Source organism: Xylocopa sonorina, chromosome 8 (genome assembly GCF_050948175.1).
Source record: "Xylocopa sonorina isolate GNS202 chromosome 8, iyXylSono1_principal, whole genome shotgun sequence".
Lineage (NCBI taxonomy): Eukaryota > Metazoa > Arthropoda > Insecta > Hymenoptera > Apidae > Xylocopa > Xylocopa sonorina.
The window spans coordinates 6,377,341-6,395,811 of NC_135200.1; the positions used below are offsets into that span (position 1 = coordinate 6,377,341).

At 47.0% G+C, this 18,471-nt stretch overlaps 2 protein-coding genes across 2 annotated transcripts in view; one reads left to right on the top strand and one right to left on the bottom strand.

The window, feature by feature from the left end:
- LOC143426371 (uncharacterized) overlaps nucleotides 1-12,327 on the top strand; it is a 50,075-nt gene extending 37,748 nt beyond the window's left edge. Inside the window, exons 4-9 of the mRNA XM_076899806.1 lie at nucleotides 20-493; nucleotides 597-878; nucleotides 977-5,359; nucleotides 5,474-10,021; nucleotides 10,160-11,630; nucleotides 11,731-12,327. Coding sequence (XP_076755921.1) covers nucleotides 20-493; nucleotides 597-878; nucleotides 977-5,359; nucleotides 5,474-10,021; nucleotides 10,160-11,630; nucleotides 11,731-11,833 — 11,261 coding nt within the window. The 3' untranslated portion in view covers nucleotides 11,834-12,327. The remainder of the gene's footprint in view (nucleotides 1-19; nucleotides 494-596; nucleotides 879-976; nucleotides 5,360-5,473; nucleotides 10,022-10,159; nucleotides 11,631-11,730) is intronic.
- Nucleotides 12,328-15,630: 3,303 nt separating this feature from the next.
- Nucleotides 15,631-17,987, bottom strand: Est-6 (venom carboxylesterase-6). Its single transcript, XM_076899819.1, has 8 exons — nucleotides 17,787-17,987; nucleotides 17,427-17,721; nucleotides 17,137-17,334; nucleotides 16,900-17,078; nucleotides 16,522-16,687; nucleotides 16,113-16,448; nucleotides 15,908-16,031; nucleotides 15,631-15,829 (listed from the first exon to the last, which is right to left on the bottom strand). The coding sequence occupies exons 1-8, from the start codon at nucleotides 17,985-17,987 to the stop codon at nucleotides 15,652-15,654; spliced, it is 1,677 nt and encodes a 558-aa protein (XP_076755934.1). The 3' UTR covers nucleotides 15,631-15,651.
- Nucleotides 17,988-18,471: the final 484 nt, after the last annotated feature.

The following is an 18,471-nucleotide window of genomic DNA, read 5'->3' on the forward strand; positions in this document are numbered from 1 at the left end:
TCATCTTGCGAATTCACAGCCGCGACAGGATGCTACTACAACTATCAGCACTACGAGGAGGGCGATAGAATCGTAACGAACGAACCGTGCCTGAACTGCACGTGTCACAATCGAATGCTGATGTGCTACCTGAGGGTCTGCCCGTTCACCAAGGCGATCGGTCAGGACTGCGTGGTCGAGAAGCATCCGGATCAGTGCTGTCCCGTGATCAAGTGCCCAGAGGTGCCTGTGCAACTGTTGACCTCGACCACTAACGCGCCAGCCACTTCCGGCTCCACGGCACTCGGCTTCCACGACAATTACGGATGCAAGGTGAACAATCGGTTCTACGCGGACGGCGCCCAATTACCGATCGACCCTCAGAACCCTTGCGAGCTGTGCTACTGTATCAGGAACAGGACCACCTGCGTCATGCAACAGTGTACTCTGTGCGTGGCTGGGTGCAAGCCAGTCTATCAACCGGGAGTATGTTGTCCGGTCAAGTACAATTGCGGTAAGTGGACTTCGAAAACGACGCTTGCGACTGGGTCCTCTGAAACCAGATCGATCTTTACGCGATTCTATTTCTTTATTTCGTTTGTAAAAAATTTCAGCAGAATACGACGAGGATCTTGCTACCACGGTTGAACCATCGCCTGGTCTAATCATGACCACGACGATAGCCCCAGGAGCGACGCCACAGTGCTACCACAACGGGAAGGTTTACGAGGACGGTGACTTGATACAGTCGACGCAGCCCTGTCAGCATTGCTATTGTCTCCGCGGTGAGATCGCGTGTGCTGTTCAAGATTGCGGAACGCCGATGAAAACGCACAGGAAGAACTGCACGGCTCTGCCGCCGGCGGTAGGACAGTGTTGTCCGACCACGTATCAGTGTGGTAAGAATTTACATCATTTTTTCTTTTTCCCACGTTAAACTAATGAACTACTTGGAAATCGCGAAATTAACTCTACGTGGATGTTGTTCGTTACGCAGAAGACGATGGACACGACGAGCTGATAACGTTACCGATGGGCGGTGAACAGACGACCGTGAAACACGTTCTCGAGTCCACGACGTCGAGCGTAACGGAAGCTGCGAAGGAATACGAGGGTGCGAGCAGCGAAACGCCTATCGAAAGTGCGCCGTCTACTGAAGAGTCTCAGAAAGAGACGTCGGAGGAGAAGGCTGTCTCAGAAAGCGCAGCGACCGAGAGGGTGACTGAAGCATACACGACTGAGGGTGCGCCATCTGCGACAGAAGCTGGCGCAGCGCCAAAAGCGACCGAGCCACCTCGAGAAGAAGCAGGTCAGGCAACGGAAGCACCGAGCTTGGAAGAAAATGTCGAACAAGCGGTTACTAGACCCGCGGAAGAAACTATTGAACAAGCCACGGGAACGTCTGTTCCTCAAGAATTACCGGAATTATCTTCCCCAAAACCGGAAGTTCAACCTGAGGAAGCTACTACCGTGGGAGAGAAAGAAGTAGGTGTGGTAACGGAGGAGGCGCAAACTGAGGGTGCGTTACCGAAAGAGACACAGACTGCAGTTCCGGAAGAAGCACAAACTGAAGGTGCGGTACCAAAAGAAGCGCAAACCGAGGGTGCTGTGAGAGAAGAGGCACAGACCGAAGCTGCGGTACCGAAAGAAGCACAAACCGAGGGTGCTGTGTCAGAAGAAGCACAGACTGAAGGTGCAGTAACAGGAGAAGCTCAAACAGAGGGTGCAGTACCAAAAGAAGTACAGACTGAAGGTGCAGTGTCAGAAGAAGCACAAACGGAGGGTACAGTGTTACAAGAAGCACAAACAGAGGGTGCAGTACTAACAGAAACGCAAACCGAGGGCGCAGTGCCACAAGAAGGACAAACAGAGGCTGCGATGCCGAAGGAAGAAGAACCTAAATTGCCAACCACTGAAAAGGAGGAAGAATTGAAACCAACGGAGGAAACTGTCACTAGCTTAGAGCAAGAGCCAAGTGTCACCGAAGCAACGATACCTAAAGAAGAACAGCCAGTCGAGGAAGCGGAGAAGCCAACGGAAGCATCGGAAGTTCCAACTGAAGAGAAGGCCACTTCACCCGTTCCCGAGGCTGAGATCACTACGGTCAAGAGTTTGGGCGAAGAGGAAGCGACGGAAGCAGTCAAAGAAGCAGAAACTCCCGCGTCTGTTTCGGAACCAGAACAAAAACTGACGACAGTAACACCCATCGAGGGAAGACCAGAAGAAGCTGCGACGCCTGAAACAGAAATGACTACTGAAAAGTCAGCTCAAGAAGTTCCCAGTACGGAACAAATTCCAGAACAAGCAGCGGAAAAGGAGAAGCCAGTAGAAGTCAGCACGGAACAGCAACCCACCGAAGCTGGTATCCCAATGGAACACGAAGAACAGGCAACAACAGCCGGTGCGGTTGAACAGGAAACGGAATTGCCGGTACACGAACACAAAGTTCCCGAAGAATTACCTCCTCCGCTTCCCAAGAAGGCAGACACGATCCCTGTCGAAGGTCCAGAAACAACTGCGCAACCGGCTGTGACGGAGGAGCACGAAGAAGAGGAAGCTCCTGTGATACCGGAACGAGGTCCACCAGGTATTTCAATTACAGAACGCGTGCCTGAAAGCAAAGCAGAGGATAAGGATGCAGTGACAGAGGTTTACGTTACTCAAGGCTACGTTGACATGAAACCACCAGAGTACCACGTGCCAAGTAGCCTGGTGACCGAACCTCCTGAGAGTGTTCCAACCACGTACGCACCTTCGGAGCAAGAAACAACGATCGCTTCGAAACAGGAAACGGTACCAAGTGAAGAAAGCGCCGCGACTGAGGAACTGTTACCGCAGGAAGGTCCTACGACAGTAGGCGCGAAAACAGAAAAGGTTGAAGAGGGCGTTACTTCGGTTCCTGAAGCAAGCCCAGTTCCTGGTGAAGAGAAAGGAGCAACAGAAGCTGCGCCTCAAGGTACGGAGGCTGGTGCTGCTGTCGAGACTGTCACGTCAACGGAGCAACCTTCGCAGGAGCAGACACAGCAAACTGAAGAAGCAGGTTCATCGGAAGAACAAGTTACCGAGTCATCTGAAGTATCTCCACCGAAAACGGCTTTCGAGGAAGGGTTGCCAACCAAGAGACTGCCTATAGGTGAATCTGGCGAGACTTCTTCCGAAGAAGTTACTGATTCCAGCGAGGAAGTCAGTGCTCCGAAAGAAAAACCGACTGAGGAGGAAACAGGAAAAGAATACGAGCACCCATCTGAAGCGCCAACTGAAGCACCTGCCGCGGTACCTGCGACCGAAGAACATCCTACGGAGCAACCGACTGTCGAAGAACAGACGGCAGAAACTGAGAAAGCGACAACGGAAGCTGCTGCGATGGCTCCTTCGACGGAAACGCCTCACGTTGAAATAGAACCGACGGAAGCTAGTGCAGTTCCGGAGGAACAACCCGCCACTGAGGAAGAGAAACAAGCAACAGTCCCGCCAGAACAACCTGCTGTCAGTTCGGAAGCACCTGAAGAGCAAGCTACTGAGGAACCAATTGCTGGCGAGGAGGAAGCTCCAGTCACTGTGAAAGCAGTTGAGGCTGAAGAGACGAGCACTCCAGAAGTGTCTGTCAGCGAAACAGAGCAAGCTGAAGGAAGCGAGAAACCTGCCACCGAGGAGATCCCGAAAGAAGTAACCGTCTCGGAAGTCGAAAGTTCACCAACGACTCAAAAGGCAGTGGAACCCGAGATATCTACGGAGGGTGGTTTGTCAGAAGCTACAGAAGAATCAGCTGTTGGGCAGACTGAAACACCGATAACCAAAGAGACATCGACGGAAGGGGTGCAAGAAGAACTAAGAACGGAGGGGATAATGAAGGAGGAAGCTCCAACCGAAGGACCTGTCGCTGTGTCGCCGTCCACGGAAGAGGCGGTCACTGAGGGAAAAGAAGAAGAAGTGACGCAAGCGCAGCTTGAGGAACAAGTGCCGACCAAATTACCTAGCGAACGGAAAGAGGATGAGAAAATAGAAGTACCGCTTGAGGAGGAAGAAATAGGAGGCGTTCAGAAGCCTTCTCTTGAAGAAGAGAAGCCAACTGAAAAGCCCGCAGAACGAGAAGAAGGAACGACTGTCGCGCCGGCAGTAGTCGAAGAAGCAACTGGAAAGCCTGGTGAAGAAGAGAAATCTCCTGAAGAGGAGAAACCTACGGAAGGACAAATTGCAGAGGAGAAACCAACGGAAGCACCTACCGAAGAGCAGAAACCTGAGGAAGAAGAGAAACCAACTGAAGAACCTCTGGAGGAAGCAAAAATTAGTGGAGAAAAGATGCCAATTGAAGGGCCTACTGAGGAGGAGAAACCAACTGAAGCGCCCACTGAGGAAGAGAAACCAACTGAAGGACTCACTGAGGAGGAGGAACCTGTTGAAAACCCAGCAGAAGAAGAAGAACAAAAGCCAACAGAAGAAGCAATCGAGGAAGGAAAAATCACAGAAAGTCCTGAGGCATTGAAACCAACTGAAACGTCTTTGGAAGGAGGAAAAGTTGAAGAAGAGGAGAAACCAACGGAAGCACCGGTAGAAGAAGAAATAACAGAGGAACAGATACCAACTGAAGGTCCTAGCGAACAAGAAAAACCATCAGAAGCGGAAAAGCCACTTGAGGCGTCAACGGAAGCTCCCATAGAAGAAGAGAAACCAACAGAAGGTCCTCTTGAAGGACAAGAACCAACGATAGAAGAAAAGCCTGTTGAAGAAGGTCAACAAACTGAAAAACCTGTTGAAGAAGAAACACCGAGTGAGAAACCAGTAGAGGGTGGAGAGCCTGTTGAAGAGCAGAAACCAACTGAAGGTCCTACTGAAGTTGAACAACCAGCTGAAGAACAGAAACCAAAGGAACCTGCTGAAGAGGAGAAATCAACCGAAGGACCGACAGAAAGTGAGCAACCTGCTGAAGAACAGAAACCAACCGAGGGACCTACAGAAGGTGAACAACCTACTGAAGAACAGAAACCAACCGAAGGGCCTTCGGAAGGTGAACAAGCAGGTGAAGAAGAGTTGAAACCAACTGAAGGACCTACAGAAGGTGAACAACCTGCTGAAGAACAGAAACCAACTGAAGGACCAACGGAAGGTGAACAACCTACTGAAGAACAGAAACCACTGGAAGGACCAACGGAAGGTGAAGAGCTGAAACCAACTGAAACACCTACTGTAGAAGAACAACCCACTAAAGCGCAGAAACCAATCGAAGAACCTACTGAAGCAGAACAACCTGTCGAAGAACAGAAACCAACTGAAGGACCTGCAGAAGGTGAACAACCTATTGAAGAGCAAAAACCAACCGAAGGACCTACAGAAGGTGAACAACCTATTGAAGAACAGAAACCAACGGAAGGACCTACAGAAGGTGAACAATCTATTGAAGAACAGAAACCAACAGAAGGAGCTACAGAAGGTGAACAGGTAACTGAAGAGCTGAAACCAACTGAAGGGCCCATAGAAGGTGAACAAGCAGGCGAAGAGTTGAAACCAACTGAAGGACCTACTGAGGAAGAAAAGCCTATTGAAGAAGAGAAACCAGAAGAAGAGCCTGTTGAAGAGCAGAAACCAACCGAAGAACCCACAGAAAGTGAACGACCTACTGAAGAGCTGAGACCAACGGAAGGACCTATCGAAGAAGGAAAACCAACTGAAGTGCCTGCAGAAGAAGGAAAACCAAAGGAAGGACCTACGGAGGAAGGAAAACCAACTGAACCTACAGAAAAAGAGAAGCCTTTAGAAGAAGGCCAGCAAACTGAAAAACCTGTTGAAGAACCTATTTCGGAAGGAAAACCAACTGAACAGTCAGTCGAAGCAGAAACACCAAGTGAAGGACTCGCTGAAGAAGGGAAGCCTACTGCAGGACCTGTTGAGGAAGAGAAACCGACTGAAGGAGCTGTCGAGGCAGAAAAACCGACTGAAGGACCTGTTGAGGTAGAGGTATCAACTGCTGTACCTTCAGAGGAAGAGAAGCCTATCGAAGAGGAACAATTGACTGAAAGACCTGCTGAAGAAGAGAAACCAACTGAAGGAGCTGGTGTAGCAGAGGAAATAACTGAAAAACCGCTGGTAGAGAAACCGAGCGAAACCATGCCACCTCAGGAAATTGTACCAGTAACTGAAGAAATTTCAACGGAAGGTCCCGTGGTTAAAGGGAAACCATCTGAAACTACTGAAGCTTTACCTACGGAAATGCCTGCCATACAAGAAACTGTAAGCCCGTCTGCTCCTAAAGGGGTACCTGAAGTATCGACAGAAATTTCGAGCGAAACTCCAGAATCTTCTACAACAGCAGTCGAGGAGAAAGTTTCGCCGACGGAAGAAACTCGTACAGAGGCTGGTATACCACAAGAGACATCAACAGAGGTTCCCACTACCTACGAAGAGCCTTCCACAGGACCGACTAAACCCGGTCCTGAAGAACCTTTCGAAGAAAAATTACCAGAGGGTACTACTCGACAACCTGAATTGCCTGTCGTAACCGGCGCTGTTCCAAGTGAAGAAACAACTGAAGGTAAAAAGCCTGAGGAAGGTACCATGACTGCAGTACCTGAAGTTTCGCCAACTGAACCTTCACCTGTCAGAACAACCTTCGAACCTTACGAAGAAACGAGATTACCGGAAGAAGAACAGAAAGTAGTTACTCCTGAAGAAGCTCAGACAACGGAATCTTCTAAGGAAGAAGAGTTTACGCAAATTCCACGGGAAAAGGAACCAGAAGAAAAGGCTCCCGAGACTCCAACTATCGAGAAGCTTCCAGAAGCATCCACAGTTGGAGAGGAAGGAGAAGTTTCAGAAACTACACCGCTCGCGGAAGCCTCGCCAAAAGTCACCACTGAAGGACTTGTAGAGCAATCGACGATACCTGAACAGGTGCTCGAAGGAACATCGCCTCAACCTCCCCATCTTCCACCAGCAATTCCAGGAGAGGGTAACTGTCTCGTGAACGGACAATCTTACAGCAATAACTCCGCTATCCCACCTGTCAATCCTTGTCAACTCTCTTGTCGATGCACCAGCAGCATTATTCAGTGCGAACTGGTACAGTGTCCACCGCCACCAAGTACACTTGTCAACTGCATGCCTATCCACATTGGCAAAGATTCCTGTTGTCCGATGTACGCTTGCGAGTCAGTCCCTACAGCTGGTCTCGAGTCCGATAATCACATGATCGATCACGAGACGCCCAAATACGAAGAGAAGGAGAAGGAAGAGAAAACTGTATCGCCTCCTGTTTCTGAAATCTCAGTTGCAGAAGCTACAACGAAAGCTATCGAAGCTAAAGAACATCCAACTACCATACCACCGGAAATGCACGTACCGAGCGAGGAAACCGGCCAACAGACGGTTGCACCTGGTTTGACCGAAGAAACACAGACGACACTAAAATCTACGGAACCTGAGCTCGTACAACCGACAGAAGCTGCCAAAGAACCCGAAGAGCATACTGTTAGTCCAGTACCACCAGTCGAGGTCGAGTCTTCCAGTCAAATCCCTGAAGAAGAAGCGAAAGGAACTTCACCAGAATTGCCGAGCAGCTCGATGAAGAGCGTAGAAGAAGAAGGAGAACAGGTAACGAGAGTACCATCGACCGAACAGCCAGTCGAAGAAGAAGTGTCGGAACAGCAACCCTCGACTCCAGCTGCTGGCGAAGAACAGACGACTGCAACCCAGGAAGAAGTAACTTCCTTTGAGGTTCAAAAAGAAGCTCCAACTACTGCTAAACCAGCGATCGAACAACCATCCGAAGAAGAACAGAAACCAGTAGAAGGCGAGGAACAGGCAACGGTTTCCCCTGTAGCTCCAGAGGAAGCTGCGAGCAAGGAACCCGAAATTCCAAGCGCTTCGATGGCGCCAGAGGCGGAAGTGTCAGAAGGTCCAGAGCGTGCTGAAACTCAGAAACCGTTGGAAGAGGGAATCACTTCAAGTACAGAGACAGTGGCGCAGCCTGAACAAGAAGAGACGAAAGTTACGTTGCCTGAAGAAGAACAAGGTCAACCTGAACAGCCAACCACAGAGGGAGGATTGCAAACTGTCCAACCAAGTGAAGCAGAGTCTGAGAAACCATCTCCTCCAACAGAAGAAGCATTTACTACGCAAGAAGGCGTTACAACAGGCGGGGAACAGGAAACTGTCAAACCTACCGAAGTTGAAGCACCCGTAACGGTGAAAATGGGAGAATCCACGGAAATTCCAGTATCTATACCAGTTGAAGAAACAACAGCTTCCGGTATAACGAAAGGAGCACCGATCAGTACCGAAGCACCTGCTGAAGGAACGATGGCACCGTCGACAGAAGGCACAGCAGTTTCTGAGGAACCAGAAGTTCCTCTAGAAGAAGTGCAGCCCACTGGAACTGAGCAACCGTTGATGCCCACTACTGTAGAAGAAGAGCAAACCAAAGAAACCGCTGCCCCAGAAAGTCCAGTTCAGGTGACTACACAGGCTGCTGAAGAACACACAGTAACACCTCAGCAACAACTTGAAACGACACACGAAGAGCAAGCGCCAAGTTCTACCGAAACTGCTGAAGTAGGCACCGAACAACCATCGGTACCAACTGAAACTAAGGAAACGATGGAAGAAGAGGGAGTCACCGAGAAGCAATTGATCACGGTTAAAGCAAGGCCTGAAGAGGAATCAGCAGAAACTTCATCTGAGGAGGAACAGCCGGAAGTAACACCGTCGATAGGAGAACAAACCACTGAAGCTGTTTCGCCTGCTGAAAAGGAAGTTACATCGCCTGCTCAGGAGGCAGTCACGGAGGCAGCACCCGAACCTGTATCGCATCCAGTTGAAGCTGAGCAACCTGCGGTCGAGCAAGAGACAGCAGCGCCTACAACCGAAGAAACAGTTACAGAAGGAGCTAAGGAACACCCTGAGGAACAACCAGTGACCGAGAAGGCACTTCCTGGCCCTACCGAAGGTGAAATACCAGAGACTAGAGCGCCAGTGGAACAAGCTACTGAGAAAGTAGAACAAGCGACGGAAGTGCCTGAAGGAACGAGAGCACCAGTAGTGCCAACTGAAGAAGAAGTTGTAACGTCTGCTACTCCTGTGGAAACAAAGGAGGGAGAAAAACCGGAAGAGGGAACTCAGAAACCAAGCGAAGAAACAAGTTTGCCGTCTGCGGAGACAACCACGATGCCAGCTGCAGAAGGTGAAGGAGTTACAGTTGCAAGCGAAGAACAACCTAGCGAAACGTCTTCACCAGCTGCGGAAGTTAGTCCTACTACAGCTGAAATTGTACCACCTTCGTCCGAGGAGAAAATAGAGGAACAGACACCTGTGCCAGCAACTGAAGGCGCACCCGTGGAAGAAGCGACGACTCTGTCAAGCGAAGTGAGCCCAACGCCCGAGGAACAACCTTCTACAACGGAAAAGAAACCGGAGGAAGGAGTACCCGAAGAACCTGAAGTGTCGCAACAGACCGAGGCACCAGTTTTGGAAAAAGAAACAGCAAAACCGACAGCAGAAGAGAAGGAAGTGCCTGAAGAACAAACAACTGCAGCCGTGGAAATTGAAAAGGCGACTGTACCCGCTTCTGAGGCACCCGTTGAAGCTGGTTCCACCGAAGCACCGAAAGTCACAGCTCTTGATCAAGTACCGGAACAGGAAACATCTGTGGCGCCGGAAATTCCTTCGAAAACACCAGAAACGGCGGCTGTAACTGAGGCACCGGAGGAAGAACGTCAGCCTGAAGTGTCTGGAGAACCAGTTACCGAGGAGCCAGAGATTTCAGAGAAAGAAGTTCCAACTGGAGCGCCAGAAGAAGCGGTCACCAGCGCGGAGGCAGAAAAAGAACATCCTACTCAGACTCTGGAGAAAGTTGAACCCACTGAAGCAATTGAGGAGGCGCAAGTTACGGAAGAACCGGTGAAAATTGTTCCGGAAGAGGAGACGCCTGCTGAAGTAACAGAAAAGGCTACTCCTACAGAAGAGAAGCCCACTGAAACGGAAGAACAAGTCCCTCCTTTGGCGGCATCCACTGAGAAACCGGCTGAAGCAACGGAAGAGGCTGTTACCGAAGGTGGGACGATCACTGAAGAACCTGCTGCAGTTACTGAAGCAGTTCCTCAACCTGAAAAGGTTCCGGATATGTTAGAAAAGGTACCCCCTCAAGAAGAACCCACTGAGAAGCCTGCTGAAACAACGGTTTCTACCGCAGAAGAAAAGCCTACCGAACCAACAGAAAAGGTCACGCCTCTAGAAGAACCTGCTGAGAAACCTGCTGAGAAACCTGCTGAAGCAACAGAGAAACCGCTCGCTGAAGGTGAAAAACCTAGCGAAGTAACAGAACAAGTTCCACTCCCAGAAGAGAAAACCGAGAAATCTACTGGAACAATCGAGGAGGCTACTGTCAAGGCAGAAGAAAAGCCTACTGGAGGCGAACAACAAACAATCTCTCCCGAAGAAGAAGTTCAAACTTCTCAAGCTACGGAAAGTCCTTCATTGAAGGGGCAACTACCTGAAGAATTACCAAGCGTGACCGAGGCTCCTCAAGGAGAAGAAAAAACGACCAAGATTTCTACCGTCAGCGAAGAAGAATCACCGCAACCAACTACATCAGCAGCTGAAACTGAAGCAACGTCTCCTCAGGAAGAACAGCCAGCAGTATCTCCCGCGCAACCCACGGAAGCTCCAGTTGTGCCTGAAGAACACGAAGCTACGACAAAAGAAGCGGAACCAAGCCAACCACCGGAAGAAGCACAGCCTGGTGCGTCAGAAGCTCCAGCGTTCACAGAAGCTCCAACGGAAGCCTCCACTGAACACGAGCCAGAGAAGTACCCGGAAACGGGAAAGACACCAGAAGAAGAGCACCCAGTCCAAGCAACAACGGAACATCCTGAAGTAATGGGTACCACGCAACCAACATTACCGGAAGAGCCCAAAGAAGAGAAAACTTCCATAAAACCCGAACAAACCGAAGCACCCGTTGAAGAGCCCGTGACGAAACCCCACGAGCTTTCAACGGAAACACCTGTCGTAGAATCTACAGAAGCGGAACAAGAGGGAGGAATCAAGAAAGTTTCCAGCGGCGAGGCTGGACTGCCAGAATCTACACCTACGACCGAAATCCAGGAACACCTTCAACCAGTGAACGAAACGTTCGAAGCTACCGAAAAACCAGTACAACCGATGAGCACGCATGCTCCTCAGGTACCCGAATACCCCGAGCAATCAGTGACAGAAGAAGATAATCCTCACTTCCCAACGCACATAAATCAGGAGGAGGAATACGATGACGACAGGGAGATCTACGGACCAGGCACCTGCCGATACGGCGGCAAGGTCTACGTCTCCGCGCAGCAGATACCAAGGGACGACCCGTGCGACTTCTGCTTCTGCTTCAGAAGCGACATCATCTGTCTGCAACAGAGCTGTCCGCCGCCTATACCAGGCTGCCACGAGGAACCGATCAACGGATTCTGTTGCCCCAGATACGAGTGTCCGGTGTCGATGGCCACGTCGCTGAACATCACGACGACCACGACCACGACTACGACCACGTTACCGCCGCACTTCCTCGCCCACGCGTACAAGGGTGCCGCGAAGCGAAGCGGCTGCCAAATCCGCGGCCAAGCGTACCGCGTCGGGGAAGTGATCAGGTCCGCGTCAGGACCCTGTCTTCAGTGCACGTAAGTTGTTTTCCTGTTCGAATCGTTTCTCTTCCGCGCGTGACTAATTTTAGTAGGTACGCGGTATTACTGAACGAACGACTTTTCTTGATACTTTCAGTTGCGGTGGTGACGGTAACATGAAGTGCGACCCACGAATGTGCAGTCCGGAGCCAATGTTGAGGCAAATGATCGCAGCGGCCACAGCAAGGAGGAGGAGATGAGCCGGCCAACACGATCCCGGGGATCCGTCGAACAACCGTACGCAGATGGGAGTCTAGAGCAGGATCAGTGTTGTATAAAAGTGAATGAAAAATATTCTAAACTACCTAAACGCCGCGGAGACACAGACTGCAATGTGCTACCGCGATCACGAACTGAGTGGCCAAAACCGCGTAAACGTTTATATTATAATATTATATTATGTTATATAAAGAGAAAAAAAAAAGATGAGAGGAAGAATGAGATAGAGATAAGAAATAGGGAACGAAAGGGTGGGAGAGAGTGAGAGAGAGAAAAAGGGAGAAAGAGCGATCGATGAGCACGTGTATCCGGGGGAATGGACTAAGGGATGAAGAGTTTAGATACGTAAAGAGGAAAGGCTCGTTTCTGGTGCCAAACGTGAAACGGAAAGAAGCAAACCGGTGGAACGGGAATGGGTATTGTGAAGATATATGTCTCGTGATAGTTCCACGTTCTCGCGCCATTTTTTTCTTTTTTTTTTCTTTTTTTTTACAAGTAAAATCGACGATTACGAGGAGAAAGAGAAAGCGAATGAGAAAAGGAAAGAAAACATAAAAAAGTTGCTGAACGTACGAGACTTATGACTGTGCCTTCGTCAGTGCCGACAACAGCGGCACTAAATTTACGTCCCGTGGCAGCCAAATGAAGGTGGATTTTAGCCACGATCATCGTCGTTGGGGTTTTAACGCACGGGAATCGTTATTAGGAACTAAACGTGGTGATGGGAAACAAACGATAAAAGCGTTCCAGTCGAACGCGAGCAAATATGCATAAATATGCAAATCTTTGGTACTAGCGGAGCGATTTCCGGTACAGTGACATTGTAACAGCAATCAGGATGGCACGGGCGACAATCACGAGAGCTCAGCTTTAAAGCCTCGCTGATTTTTCCTGCGCGATCGAACGCGCGAGAGTTAGAAACGCGCGTGGACGTTGCTCTTGTAATACCACTGTACAAACCTAAACAACGATGATCCACGGCAGTCTATCGCACGATCGTGTTAGATCCGGATCGTTTCTTGGCTGACACGCGTCGTGCGCTAACGATCAGTCCACATTTACTCGCGTCTGCTGACGTTCACGCGTGCTCGAATACGATCGATCGATGCAATAACGTCGCGAACCTGCAACAAATTATCCAGCCGACATTGCAAGGCGACTCCTCTCTCAAACCGCACTTCGCACTTCCTCTTTTCTGCAATCCTCGTCTTCCTATCAACGCAAACGTGATACCCGCGAGAACCTCTGCTCCGTTATCGCGAACCCGTGCAATAAACCGAGATCGTATTCGAGCACGCGCGCCTGCGTGTGTGCGTGCATGTTGCGTGTGCATGGTACATTTATGTGTTTTAAAGTTAAAAGAAAAAAAAAGAACAAAAAAAAAAAAAACGAAGAAGAAAGAAGAAGACGAAAGGTACGCGTATCTCAAAGCTCAAACAGCGGCTCGCGCGGAGGACCGATCGCGAATTTGCTTCTCCGGCGAGCTGGCGTCATTATACATATGTATATATGTATATATATACATATATATGGGAACACATATATATGTATATATATAAATATAAATATATACATTTATACGATTCTTTATACACACTGTACCCTCCTAAAAATAATAATACTTAACAATGCTCTATACGTTTGTACGAAAGTATATTAATTATCTGTACGACGATCGTTCTTGGTTTTCCAGTCTCAAAGTGTATCGCGGGTATCGCTGCGGTTGATCTATGGGAAATTGCTGTTCCCCTTTCCCTCCCGCTTTATATATCCGTAAACACACAGTCAATTAGGAATTCGATGTCCCATCTGCCAAGCCGTGAAAATCGGGAGAGCGATCGGCAATTGTTGTTGCTCGATCTGCTAGCGAGAGGGAACCGAAACTGGGACATTGCCATACACGCTTTGAGACTCTGGAACTGGGGGCTGTTTTAGGTGTAATAGAAACGAACGCTATTATGGTCGCACAAAATACTGCGCATACTGTCTCTGTAATTTATAATCGAACGAACGGACCGTCGTGTCGAGCGCGTCCCGTGTCTTCCCGACATCAGCGAAACCCGACGAATCTCTTTGTAAGCGTTCGTTGTTTAATTTATCTCGTCCACGCGGACGAAACAGTCGCACGATACTTTGCAATCGAGCGCGAGTGATTTTTAAACGCGGAATTAAACGAGAGGAGATTACTCCCGGTTTAAAGAACACGATGTGTAACCATAGTGCTTCCATGGCGACTCGATCGTGGTACCAGTGGCCATATTGCCCTTAACGTATTGCTACGCGAACTTTACAAAGTTTCAAAATTCTATACGAGATACAAAAACGGTAACGCTATCAGAATTAATTGCAGCTCTCGCAGTTTTCGATTTAAGTCTAAATCACATCTAACCAAACGACTCGTAGACGGACAGTTCAGACGGACGTTCATAATAATTAATAGGAAGTCCAATTTAGCCACTGCTTGTATATTTCACACGATCGGAGAGCCAACAGACAATTTTTAGTCGAAAGAAGAGCCAGACGTAATTCGTTTTAAAATATGCAATTTACGAGAGAGAGTATATTCTCTCGATCCGTATTTTCAAAGCATTGGAGGTATCGAAAATCGAAGGAACTCTTGATTGAAGTTTTAAAATAACTTCCGTTGATAACGATTCTCGCATTTGCGCACCGAGCCAACCGTAATTCTGTACTTACGCGCAATCGAATCGGCTCTTGGTAAAGCTAATGGTTCTTAGCTTAGAGTCGAGCCTAGTATTTATCTTGATATCAATTTCACACTCATAACAATAGCGTACTGAAAGTAATATGTATCGAGTGTTACGATGGTACGTTTATATGATACATATATGTATAACTCTAACGTAAGATATATTAATTATGGTGAACACATAGGATGCATGTAATTAATTAACGCGTGCTCGGCGTTGGCAAAATCTTCCCCGCCGTAACGGATGTGCATTTTACCAACGCGCGCAAACACCACGCGACTTTATACATATTATATATATATATATAAATATATATAGATAAATATAAATGCATGATATTTATGCACAGAATGACCAATTTTTATCTGGTGCCAATAGTCTCTTGGAGCGATCGTTTATTGCATCGCGACAGCGTCCTTCGATTTAGCAATCAATTAAACGGAAGCTGAGTGTGGATTAAAATTGATCATGCTGTGAATAGCGAGACGAATAATGGCGCTCAGTACGCGAATATACTCAACATGCTCGTGATGGATTTCTCAGACACTATTATTTTTTCTTTTTGTATTTTCCTCCTCCCTGTCTCTTCTTTTTTTTTCTTTTTTTTTTTTACTTTTGCGTATTCGACTACAATGGCCACAATGACAATTATTCCCTTATTCTCAGCATAATCCGTTATCGTTTTGCCGCGTATAATAATATGTGATACATAAAAGAAACGAGCGAGCCGAAGATAACTCGGTGATCCCGACTGTATGGAAGTAGGCTAGTTTTGACAGTACGTGCTAGTATAAAGTGTCCTTTTATATGAATAAACGATTTTGTATGTGAAACATCCATCTACTCCTATTCTCACTTCCATCCTCTATACGGATATCAAAACTGAAGGATATTTCGTTCGTGCTTCGTTTTACATATTTGCATTTTACACATAGTATAATAATTGATAGTAAATTGAACTCCTGTGCCATTAAAATTTGGAATAATGACATAAATACTTGTATATAATACACGTTTTGTAGTGTCTAAACAATGATATAGACAGAGAGATAGAGAGATCGAAATATAATTATTTTATTTCCATTAAATCACTTTTCAAGACCAATTTTATTTTCCATAAAATCAATCGTATTCCAAAAGCTCTTCTCAGCCAGATTATAGTTACCGCTCATGCTTATATTTTTTGGACTGGCAATGTGCAAATATCGAAACTGTTCTTCGTCAGGGTTTAGTCTTGGCCATTCAGCATCACCGATACGTGGTTCGCTAAAAAATATTTGATACAGAAAAATGTATGAACGAAAAGTGACAGCGATATTTCTGTGAAATTTCTGATTCATTTACCCCTGAGTGGTGAAGGACATGTAAAAATCTATCAACAGCTCTTGCATTTCTATGTCCATCGGTTTCGTGGTATTCGAAATCGTTTGGTCGATTATGGTCAGTATATCGTCACAGTGGCAGACACCTGACACAAGTTTCGATTATTACCAATTTCTAAGAAATTCCACTGTTAGTGTTAACATACAAAAATGTAAGAAAATGTTACCGAAATTTGTAGTAGAATTACTCAATTTCTGGCTAAAACTGTGCGTCGATTTATACGAATAATAGTAAGTCCACACTGGACTTTTGTTCGCTTTCGCTTGTAGTCTGGCAGCTTTCTCAAAGTCGACGACGAACGTTCGATCACCGATCATCTGTGACAATGGCACCAGTGTGTTTTTGGTAATCTCATTCGATCCTAGATAATGTTGCCGAATTCTTTGTGCCACGTTCCTATGCTGGCTAACTGGAATGGTATCGTTATAATCCAACAGATGCGGCGCGATATCAACCCAATTATCGTTTAGCTCCTTCACTAGCTCAGGCTTGAGAATAAATGCTGCGCAAATCAGATCATTGTTTCACGATTGAGGTTAACCACTTTATTCTGAAAAAATGAAAAGTTCGCGTACCTGCGGTTGAAAATAATCCTTCCTCGCTAACGACTCCAGCAACCCATGGAACATCATGAGCCTCCCCCCTGCTAATAATTTCGAATGGAGAACGAGAGATAAAAGAATTGGGTCCATGCTCCTCGATAACAGGACCGAAAGGAGTTGGTGGATTTTCCATCCAGATCTATTAATCACGTATTTAAAAGTGACACGTAGTTCTCTGCGCGCGATGTTTGGCTACAGACGAACCGAAAGAAATAATTCTTTCTGCTTTATTGCGAGTGAAAATAAAAAAAATGCACAAGTTTGTTTCTTAGGAAAATTGATAGATTTTCGTTTCGATTCATCTGTAACCCAATGTTATAACAAAAGGAAGAAAGAGAGCCGGAAATTCACCAGAAACTGGCTGAGAACTTGAGATAGGAGTGGCGCAGGTCGAGTTTTCAGACAACGAACCATCTCGGTTACATTGCTCGTTGGGCATTCGACAAGTTCCGCTAATCTTTTGCTTTTTTCAGGAACACCTTCCACCAATGCCAGGGGATTAAGTGCGACGCCGCTTATTGATATGCCTCCTGCGTAAAATAAAAATCAGCCAACTCGAGACAGAAGACGGTAGAGCAGAGGACGTACTTTGGAAAAGACCAGCACTAAGCGGTGACAAATAGTGATAATGAACAGAAATACCGCCCGCACTCGCGCCAAATATAGTTACATTCTTAGGATCACCACCGAAACTTCTAATATTGTTGAATACCCATCTCAAAGCCATACTCTGGTCCTTCAAACCCATATTTCCTGGCACCACACTGTCTCCGGTGCTAAGGAAACCTCAAATGAATATTTCAATTAACAGATCGCCTCGCAGTTACATTAATTTACGCAAAATCTGATTCATGATGATCCTGAGTTTCTATTCTTACCGAATGGCCCTAAACGGTAATTAAATGTGACCAATATAACATTACGATCCATGAGAAGTTTCTCCTCTATTTTATTCCCACTGCCAAATTGGAAAGCTCCTCCAGGTACCCAAACCAGCACTGGTAACAAATCGTTATTACCAATTGGCACATAAATGTTCAAGTAAAGACAGTCCTCGGAACCTGTGACTCTCGATCCATTTACTATGAAATGAGGAGGAACGAACTGCTGGCAAATCGAACTTTTCTCCGTCGCGGATAATTCTTCGTCCCATTTTTGCACCGGTACAGGTGGCTAGAAATTCGCACATTGCTCGAGCATCGTTCTTTAACGAATAAACGAAATACCCAAAAACTTACTTCGAATCTCAGTTCTCCAACAGGTGGTTGCGCGTAAGGTATACCTTCGTACGCTTCGTACTTTTTTCTGTGCCAAGATTCTTTATAATAACCACTCACACTCCCAAGCGGTGTGTCCACTTTCGGAATTCCTGCATTTTGCCACGAAAGATTCACTGATCCCAGAAAGAGCAATGCACTCAACAGCTTCGTCGTGCTCATATCGGAACTACGTGTAAGTACGTCTGGCGATCTGTCTTTTATAAAATTCTCAGCGACTTAAGTGTGTCTTCGCGCACGTCTGTGTGTAAAGACACGCAAAGTTGCTTTATGCGTGAAGTTGCTTTCGGAGTTTTTATATTTAACCGGTCATTGATATCGCCTGTTGAAGTTTTTGTGAGTGATTAACCCAATAACATGAGTGGTGAAATCTTATCAGTGTAGTGGAATTTTTCACAATACCATGGTACGAGAAAAATATTTTGCTGACTAGAAATATATTATGGAAATGAATAACAGCCGAAGATCTAGACATGCCTCCTCGCTTGAGTTAATTGTTAAAGTTACATCGTACGCAAACAGATACGCTCAGATTCAATTACATTACGATATTATACAATAACAAGCCTCATTTTTCGATAATATGAGATTGTGCATACATATTTTAATCTGCATTCGCTGGATATTATTATTGTCGAAACGAAAT

Bases quoted from the DNA above. Each gene is read 5' to 3' on its own strand.
- Est-6 (XM_076899819.1), bottom strand. From the start codon at position 17,987: ATGAGCACGACGAAGCTGTTGAGTGCATTGCTCTTTCTGGGATCAGTG. The intron at 17,335-17,426 runs GTAAGAATAGAA...TATTCATTTGAG, and splicing joins TTACCGTTTAGGGCCATTCG to GTTTCCTTAGCACCGGAGAC. The intron at 16,449-16,521 runs GTACGCGAACTT...TGATTTGCGCAG, and splicing joins AGGATTATTTTCAACCGCAG to CATTTATTCTCAAGCCTGAG.